This window comes from Cupressus sempervirens, chromosome 8 (genome assembly GCF_028749045.1).
Source record: "Cupressus sempervirens isolate cs-2001-9-10 chromosome 8, ASM2874904v1, whole genome shotgun sequence".
Lineage (NCBI taxonomy): Eukaryota > Viridiplantae > Streptophyta > Pinopsida > Cupressales > Cupressaceae > Cupressus > Cupressus sempervirens.
Window position 1 is genome coordinate 287,199,607 of NC_143125.1, and position 9,930 is coordinate 287,209,536.

Sequence of the window (9,930 nt, forward strand, 5' to 3'; positions counted from 1 at the left end):
AGACGATACTGAAGGCATTTCATGATGCACCCATAGCTGGACATCTGGGGGTCTTCAAGACCTACAACTAGACTCGAGAGCAGTTTTCATGGAAAGGGCTCAAGGATGATGTTCAGAGGTATGTCAAGGAGTGTGTGGTTTGTCAACAGAATAAGGGAGAGCACACATTTCCTGTAGGTTTATTACAGCCCTTGCCCATTCCTAATAGAAAATGGGAAAGTATTTCGATGGACTTCATCACTAGTTTACCACGAGTGCAGGGAAGGGATTGCATCTATGTGGTGGTGGACCGCTCGATGAAGTTTGCTCACTTCTTTGCTATTCTGTCCACTTACACAGCAGCACAGGTGGCAGATCTTTTCTTTAGAGAGATACTCAGGTTACATGGGCTACCCAGATTCATTGTCAGCGATTGGGATAGTAAGTTTATGAGTGTTTTTTGGCAAGAGTTATTTAGGTTGTGTGGTACAGATCTTACACCTAGCACTAGTTATCATCCACAAACAGATGGGTAAACAGAGATTGTGAATAAATGGGTGGAAGGATATTTGAGGAACTATGTAACTGCACAACAAAAGGCTTGGATCAGATGGTTGCATGTGGGAGAGTATTGTTATAACACCACTTATCATATGTCCATCAAGATGACTCCTTTCATGGCACTCTATGGTTATGAAGCACCTAGCTTCATGGATTTAGTTTTGGGGGACAGTAGAGTGCCCAAATCCAAAAACTTATTGCAAGATAGTTAGGACATCCTGAAAGTGCTCAAAGAGAATATACAACAGGCGCAAAATCAACAAAAATTGTATGTTGATCAGCACCGAATAGAGCATAGCTTCGAGGTAGGGGATATGGTTTACTTGAGGCTACAACCATATAGACAGTCATCGCTCAAGAAGAGCAAAGCTGAAAAGTTGAAACCTAGATTTTATGGTCCCTACAAGGTGATTCACAAAGTGGGCAAAGTCGCCTATGAGCTTGAGCTTCCAGAGGGCAATCAAGTGCATAATGTGTTTCATGTGTCTAGGCTTAAGAAAGCCATTGGTCAAAATGTAATGCCTTCTGTAGATTTACCCCCTTTGGATGAGGAGGGGAAGCTTGTGTTAGTACCCGAGGCTATTCTGGACACTAGAGAGAGGAAGCTTAGAAAAAAGATAGTGAAGGAGTATTTGGTCAGATGGAGAGCCCTGTCGGAGGAAGATTCTACATGGAAGAGTGAGCAGGTTATTCAGTAGGCTGGACTGAGATTGCTTGAGGACAAGAAATTTCAAGGAGGCTGGACTGTAATGTCCCCATTTTAGCAGTTGACCAAGTGTGTGTGTGTGTTAGCCTTGTTCTACATGGTCTCGAGGGCTAATGAAGGGTTTAATGGGATCCTGGAGTGTTTTGGCCTAGTCATTTCCAGTTTGGGCCAAAATGAAGTTGATTTACTCAGTTTCAGGCATACTTACTATTTTTAGTAAGTTGGCAGGACACAGTGCAGGTCAATTTTGGTGATTGGATTTGATACTCCTCGGTGAGAGCTTTTCGATGAGCTATCACTCACATTATTCAGAGTTTGATTGCTAATACATTTTAATGCCTGAAGTTTTATTAAAGTAATGTTTAATTTAATTATAAAATATTAAAGTGTTACTTTAATATTTATTTTATGGGGATGTGTACACAAGGGAGACATAAGGGGTATTTTAATATATGTTTTATATACTACATATCTTTTATCCCACATTGCCCATATGAGTTGAGCGGACCCTTGGAAATAGAATAAAAGCAAGCATTTGTGGCTTCATTAGCCAGGTTGAATATGAGAAGAAATTGGTGTGTGAGTTGCAGATTTTTTCTTGGCATTTGAGGATGTTTATCCTCTCTTGTAACATTATAGATGTCATTCCCTTGGGGTTTGGCCTTTGGAATTCTTTGTTATTGGCTTCATTATCAGGCAGTTTAGTTGCATTTCCGGCTACAGGCAGATTTGGTATTTTGCTCATATCTTCTTCACTACTTGTCTGACGCTTATGCCACTTTGAGGGAATGATATTACCAAGGTAGTGGACTGATTGAATGACAAAGTACTATAGCAGCAAGTTCGAAAGCATGGGCTGGAGTATTATGTCAATAATGCTGAAGTAATTAGTGAGTTGATAAATCTGCCATGTATTTGATTTATGAATTCTGAAAATAACATTTTATTGGCAGCAGTTCATTTCCACTTTGCATATTATAGTAGTTTCTTTCTTGTTTATGTTGTACGATACCAATTCAATGCACAAAACATAACAAACAAATAAACGTTTGATTTTTGGAGTTATAAGGGGTTTAAAACATAAAACGAAGAAATAAGAGGTTGAATGCAAACTGTTTGACATAATTCCTTTCAGCAATTTGGTTTAGTTTTTTGGGACATCCAAGGGTGCCCATTACAATAACCATTCAGCTCATAACATTTTTCCTAGCTTTCAATCTCTTCAACTTTGACAGCTTGTTCTCCTCTCAAGGTTTGTCTCCTAGAGTCTTCATGCTCAATGTACTAGTGCAATCATCTCTTTTTGACTACTTATCGAAGTAGAGTCTGTGTGCTCTATTCTTCCTTCTCCTAGATGCCTTCTCCTTAACACCCTTAAACTACTTTACAATTTGGCACCCCAGCAACTCTTTCTTCTTGGTTTATGACTCCTTAAATAGAAGTTTGGAGTCCTCTTTCTTGCTTGATTATTCCATTCTTTAATTTTGGTTCGAATGGATTAGGTAGGATTCATTGAATCTAACCCACATTTTGTTCCTTCTAAAAACATCTTGAAGAATCCTCTTGAATTTGCTAAAAATTGGTTTTCATAGAATTCTATGCCACCAACTCATCATCCTTATCCTCCATCTATTTCACAAAATTCAATGTGACAACTTTGTCAGCTCAGATTTGGCAAATCTTTGACCTTTAAAATAATGCAGCAACTCGACACTATTGAAATTCTAATGCTTGACAGACATTGTGTTACTCAGCATCAGCTACATTTTACTGATGCTTGATAGTTATTATGGATTCACTCGACATCCGCTAAGTTTTCTAGTTGCTCGGCTCCTTCTATATTACTCAGCACTTGAACTTCACTCGGCATCTAAAGTTCACTCAGCACACACTAGATTTTGCATTTGCTTGGCTCCAACTAAAAATTTGCTTAGCTTGGACTAGCTTGCTCGTCACTCAATGATGAACTTAGTTAAGCTTTGCAGTCAACCTTGTTACGAATTATATTTCTAGTGTTTCTAAGTGTGGCCAACATTTGTATCTTCTAGTATGCTATCAATACATCATCTTACCATTGTCTTAATTGATCCTTGTACTTCATTACAAAACCATAACTCAACCTTTCCCTTAGGTTCTCTTGTTACATCTTGTTGATTAAATCCTCTTCATCAATCAACTAAGTGATAATACTTGGATCTTATAAGAAATTTCCATTCTAGCAAATAGCAGGTTTGACATGAATGACAAAACAATGATTGAAAACATTCTTTATCAACAATCTCCCTCTTTTAATCAATCTTCAATAGTTGATCTTCAACAGTGATCTTTTCAACCAAATTTCCAATAGTGACCAATGACTTCTTTGAACACATGGACCTCCACAACCTCCAACAAGAAGAAATATATGTTGTAATAGCAGCAAAGTGCTCCTTATACCTAAAAAAATGCTAATAACATATAAAACCCAAATGCTCCTTATACCAAAAAAAACTAATAACATATGAAATCTCGCAAATATGAACCTATACAATGTACACTCAATCGAAAATACACCATATACCAAGTGAAATATGATTCCAACTAGTGTCAATATCAACAATAGCCTATCTTATAAGGAACATGACAACTGTGGCTTGAAAAGATGCTTCACATGCCACAGGCCAATACTATTGATCTACAAGACTTGCACTACCACAGATGTATCTACCATCTACAGTTTGCAACCTACTCCAACACCCTATGGAACCACGGTTTGTAATCATCTCCAACACCCTATGGAACCAACAAATTGTACAAAGATGGGGCCCACAAGGCACATATTTAGCCTTCCATGTACATGAATGACTCAACATAATTGTTGAAGACCAAGTATGAGCATGGACTCAAACCAATTGTAAATTCCACCCAATACAAATCTTGTAATAGGCATTGTACTAGTTCAACATGCCTGAACCCACCACTCCTCCAGACAACACAAAGTAAATGAACAAAAACAAATGCGAATATTGTAAGAAAAACAACATATCTACAACTTATTATTTATTTTTATATATACATTGTATATAACCAACTTATTTTCTAGTTTTATAAATATACTGTACATTTCCCCATATAGATGTGTCTATGATTTCAATGGTGTTACCTAACAGACAACAATAAAATTTTCACAGCCAAATAAAACACAAATTGCTTCCATTTTAATCTGTAAAATACTAATACACTTTTATGCACTCATTACACCCAAAGGTGCGATCGACAATTAATATGTTAAAAAATATATATATATTAGTACGCACACACAATATAGTATATGTAAAGCACTTCTAAGCTTGGAAGGAGAATTATGTGCTTCCCATGGGCATTGGCTAAATAGCCAAAAAATTGCACCAATTGATAGCCAATGCCATTTACCTTCCGAGCAGTATGTTTGCACCAAGTTGTACTATACCGATAACATTTTTATTATCGTGCAATGAAATTACAAGGCGTGATAACATTTTTATTATCGTGCAATGAAATTACAAGGCGTATTAATTTCTCCCTATCTTTTGAAATGTGAAAACAATGAAATATAAGATATGCACTCTGGGATATTTCATTTTTCATTTTTCTTTCTTAAAATTTTATAGAAAAAATAATACAATAACTTTATCTAACTTAGTTCTTTAAGTTTTTAAAGATGAATTAATTTATTTATTTTTTATTAAATTTATTTAAAATTTTAAATTTAACAATATATTATTTTATTTTAATATATTTATTTTAAATTAATGATAATTAGTTTAATGTTGTTGAATTGTTATTAATTTCATCTTTCTTAAATTTTGTATACAATTTAATTAATATTAATTTGAAGTTATTTCAGTTTATTCAAGTTTTTGAAAAATAATTTATTAGCATTTAAAAATGTTTCAAATCTAAACATATGTAAATTGTATCACCTTTTAAAAGAGTTATTACACAATTTTCATAATATAAGTCAAATAAAAAAACATAAGAATGTGAATTTTTTCTTTCATTTTCTTTTCGTACACTTTTATTAAAAAAATTATATAAGAACTTTATTTTATTTAACAGTTCAAGTTTTTAAAAAACTTTTTAAATATTATTTAATTAACTTTAAATAATACTGAGTGTTTTTTTTTAATAAATAAAATTATTTATTTTATTATATATAATAATTTACTTTTATTTTAAATATTTAAATAATGAAATATACTAAATAAATAAATAAATTATGTAATATTAAAATTATTAATTTAACAAAGTAAAATAAATCGATTATATAATGTTAGAAAATTCTTTAAACAAAGATTATATAGTATTAAAAAAATAAATTGTTTTAGATAAAATTAACTACAAATCTATGTAAAAAAATTGAGAACGTGATTCATAAGCAAGCATAGTTAAATTTATTACTCTTTAAAAACTTTATAAAATTATTTTTCTATCTTAATTTGTTTTAAATTTTCAAATGTTTAAATTTAAAACAATTAAATAAATTGAAATAACTTTTAATGTTAAACAAATTTCATACAAAATTAACAACAATTTAAATTACTAACAATTCAAAAACATTAACCTAATTCTCTTAAGTTACATTGTAGCTTAACGTCAACTTTAAAAAAACATAACCTTATTTCTTAAATAATTTTATTAACATAAAATAATATACAAATTCTATAGTTTCAAGAGTTAATGTATTTTTTAAATTACAAGATAATTAACACGTCTTGTCATTGCATTGGAGGTAATAAAAATGTCAGTACAGTGCAAACAGACTAGGTAAACGGCAAAAGGCCAGCCAGTGCAAACTTTCGGCTATTTAGATAAGGCCCTTCCCATGCTTTATTGTACTCTTTTATCTTTAATTATATAGTATATCACGTAACCAGAAATAGTGAAACAAGTAGGCTACATGGAAACTGAAGCGTCTAGGCAGTGACGGCAGATGTAGATGTGGAGGTGGATGAGTGAAATGTAAATCGAGGGCGGTACTTCAAACTCCAGCTACATGTTTTAGAATCCACAACTCCATACAGAGCTCTGATTTTGTGGGACCTCATGCTGTACCAAAGTCTGATATTATTCCACCATACAATCCCTGATATTGTTCCACCAAACGCGATCCCGAAGCCCATCCCCACAGCAATCATGGAGACTCTTTCATCTACTATATCCCATATTGATTTGCTTGCACCCTCTGTCGATGGGAGTAGAGGGGGAGTTTTATTCTTGGGGCTGCAACTCTCTAGAGGTTCCCCGCACAAGCACGGAAGGTTCTTCTGGAATGAAGTGGCGTCGAATGTCTGTAGCTGCGTTCCTTTTGGTATCCGTCCACAAAGCCTGTTGGAAGATAGATTCAACGAGGCCAGCTTGCTCAAGAGAGACAGATCCTCGGGAATTCTCCCCTCCAGCTTGTTTTTAGACAAATCTAGCTGCTCCAGAGTTGATATCCACCCAAGGGAACCTGGTATCTCACCTTCCAAATGGTTTCCAGACAGATTCAGCAATCTCAGGCTGCTCATATTCCCCACGCTTTCTGGAATCTTTCCGCTGAGATTGTTACATGACAAATCAAGTATGGTATTTGATGTCAGCACATATTCCACCTTGTACTCTGTTCCTTTCATTACAACGGGTAAGTCCTCGTACAGTGTGTTTCCACTCAGTTTTGGATCTCCCAGCTTTCCGAATCCCTGGAGACTGCCAAGATTAGTGGGTATTCCTCCATCAAACTTGTTGTTTGATAAATCTAGCACCTGCAGATTCGTGAGGTTTTCCATGGACGGAGCAAGACGACCATGAAGCTCATTATACCCCAGGCTCAAGACTCTCAATTTCTGAAAAATATTCAGATACAAAGGAAGGTCACCTCCCAAATGATTGTTTCTGAAATCCAACAGCTGAAGATTCATGGAGTTGGCCAAGGATGCAGGCAGAGTCCCGGAGAAACTATTGGAGTGTGCAGACAAAACTTCTAAAGAAGAAGAAAAGTTCAGATACAGATTTCCGTGAAATGAATTCTGCGACAACTTTAGCCTCCTTAAAGATGTGCAGTTGCTAATTGTGGGGGGAATTCTTGCCGACAAATAGTTGTTGGATAGTATCAATTCTGTCATTAAGTTGCAGCTGCCGATAGAGGGTGGAATCTCTCCACTCAGCTTATTCTGAGCCAAACTTAAGCGCTTGAGAGCAGTGCATTTAGTTATGCCCTCTGGAATTTCCCCATACAATCTGTTATCTGACATATCTAACTCCTCCAACGAGACCAAAGCACTGATAGATTCAGGAATACTCCCAGAAAAGTTATTGCTCTGGAGCAGCAGCCTTGTAAGATTCCTGAGTTTCCCAATACTGTGAGGCACAGAACCAGTGAAGTTGTTGAAATGAAGATACAGGTTTGTTAAAGATTTGAGCTCTCCAATGGACTCGGGTATCATGCCCGTCAGATTGTTGGAATGCAAAGCCATAGATTTTAATTCCTGGAGGCTTTCTATACCTTCTGGAACTAGCCCTGTCAATTGATTGCTGCCCAAGAGTAGTTCTTCAAGCTTGGTCAGTCGAGTTATTACTTGGGGTATGGTCCCTGTTAGACTATTTGTGTCCAGATTTAGAAAAGTTAACTCTCTCAGATTTGCAATGCCATCAGAAATGGCTCCCACGTATTTGTTTATACCTAAATCTAAGTAAGTTAGGTGGGTGAGATTGAAAATGAGTTGTGGGATTGTCCCTGAAAATTTGTTATTGAGTAAGGAAAGAGTGGAGAGGGGTAGCAGGGAGATACTCTGAGGTAGGGGTCCGCTCATTCTGTGGTTCGATCCAACATCAAGCCACACAAGATTGCTACAGTTTCCAATCTCTGGAGGGATGGAACCTGAAAGGTTGCCTGGGCCATACAGCGACAGTTGTATAAGCTGTTTCAATTTCCCTAGTTCGGCTGGAATATTGCCTATCAGCGAGTTATCCCCCAGAAACAACACCTCAAGTGACGAACAATTACCCAGAGCTGTTGGGATTCGAGACCCCAACCTGTTTGATTGCAGGCCAAGCAATTGCAATTTCTTCAACATCCCCAGTTCAGACGGGATGCCACCAGTCAAGAAATTGTGTGGGATATTAATGCTCGATAAAGCAGAGCAATTACTGAGAGGAAGGATGCCGCCAGTCAGGAAATTGTTTGAAATATCAATGATGGATAAAGCAGAGCAACTACTGAGAGGAGGGATGGTACCTGTGAGATTGTTATAGCCAAGAACCAAATCAAGTAGAGACGTGCACTTCCCTAGAGCATTTGGAATGCTCCCGCTTAGATGATTGAAGGACAAGCGGAGATGCTGTAAGTTGCCCAGGCCACCGAATTCTTTTGGTATGCTCCCTGTCAAATTGTTGATTGAAAGTCTGATCCACTGGATGTGCGTGCAATTGGCAAGAGATGTGGGGATGGAACCCACCAGCCAATTTGATTTCAGATCCAGTAGTCTCAACGCCTTCAATTGGCCAATCTGAGGTGGAATGCTTCCCCTCAACGAATTATCAGAAAGATTGAGAACTCCTAGTAAAGAAAGGTTCCCTATGAAGGGTGAAATCGTACCTTCCAATCCCAATTGAGGCAGAACGATGGCCACAACTCGCTTGGTATTCTTTCTGCACCAAACGCCATTCCACGAGCACACATTTTCCGAATTGGTGGAAGTCCAGTTGGAAAGGCAGTGCATTGGGTCTGCAGTAATGCCATCTTTGAAAGAGAGTAGGGATTCCACGTCTCTCTTCTCAAAAACATCTTCATCGCCCTTGTCGAGCAGCATACGGCCTTTCACAAGAGAAAGCTTTATACTCATCAGGGCATCATGGGCATGTAAGGCAGAGGCGTGAGAAGAAAGTGAGGTGTTGTAAATGGGCAATGAGCTGGTTACTGTGAAAGCCAGCGGCAAGCCTACCCACATGAACATCCAAATTACTGCATGCCGTGTCTTTTGCCTGCTGCAATCCATCTTTTTTAACTGAAATGCAGTGGCTTGAAGACTCATTGTGGCCGCCTCTATATATGTCGCTTGCCATTCCTTCTAATTCACTCGAGCAGTCCGAGGACTTCAAGACTTGGGTCAATTTGATAATGCCAGTCCAAGCAGTCGTTTAATTTTATTCAAACCCGCGTATGCCTGTCTCCCTCTCTTACAGTAACGGTTATGACTTTTCCATGTTTACCAAATTTTCAAATTTATTTATTTCATTTCAGCAAGTTGTCTTATCATATTAATGGTAGCAAAGATATTCTTACATACTGTCAAACTTATTTATTTCATTTGAGTGAGTTGTCTATCATATTAATGGTAGCTATAAAGTTTCAACAACAAAAAATTAAACTGAAAAAATAAAAGCTAACTCATGACTGTAGCAAGGATGCAACCAATAAGATTAGAAATAAAAGCTAACTACCAGTCCTAAAGAATAAATGGAGTCGGAAAATCCAACTAATCAAAACAAGAAGCAATGGGGAAATTCAAAAGTAGGTGATTGATAAAGTCATATGAATAACGATTGCCACTTAGTTGCCAGTATTTGTCCAATTAGTTAATTATAGTTTAATATAATATAATTTAATAAAAAATAGTTTTAAAATATATTATATTTTTATAATATAAACTTACTAAAGATTAAAAATTTGAAATTATATATTTAGA

At 36.4% G+C, this 9,930-nt stretch overlaps 1 protein-coding gene across 1 annotated transcript; it reads right to left on the bottom strand.

The window, feature by feature from the left end:
* Positions 1-5,966: 5,966 nt before the first annotated feature.
* Positions 5,967-9,336, bottom strand: LOC149542552 (uncharacterized). The gene has a single exon (XM_089797470.1). The coding sequence runs from the start codon at positions 9,274-9,276 to the stop codon at positions 6,181-6,183; it is 3,096 nt and encodes a 1,031-aa protein (XP_089653596.1). The 5' UTR covers positions 9,277-9,336; the 3' UTR covers positions 5,967-6,180.
* Between the last annotated feature and the right edge of the window lie 594 nt (positions 9,337-9,930).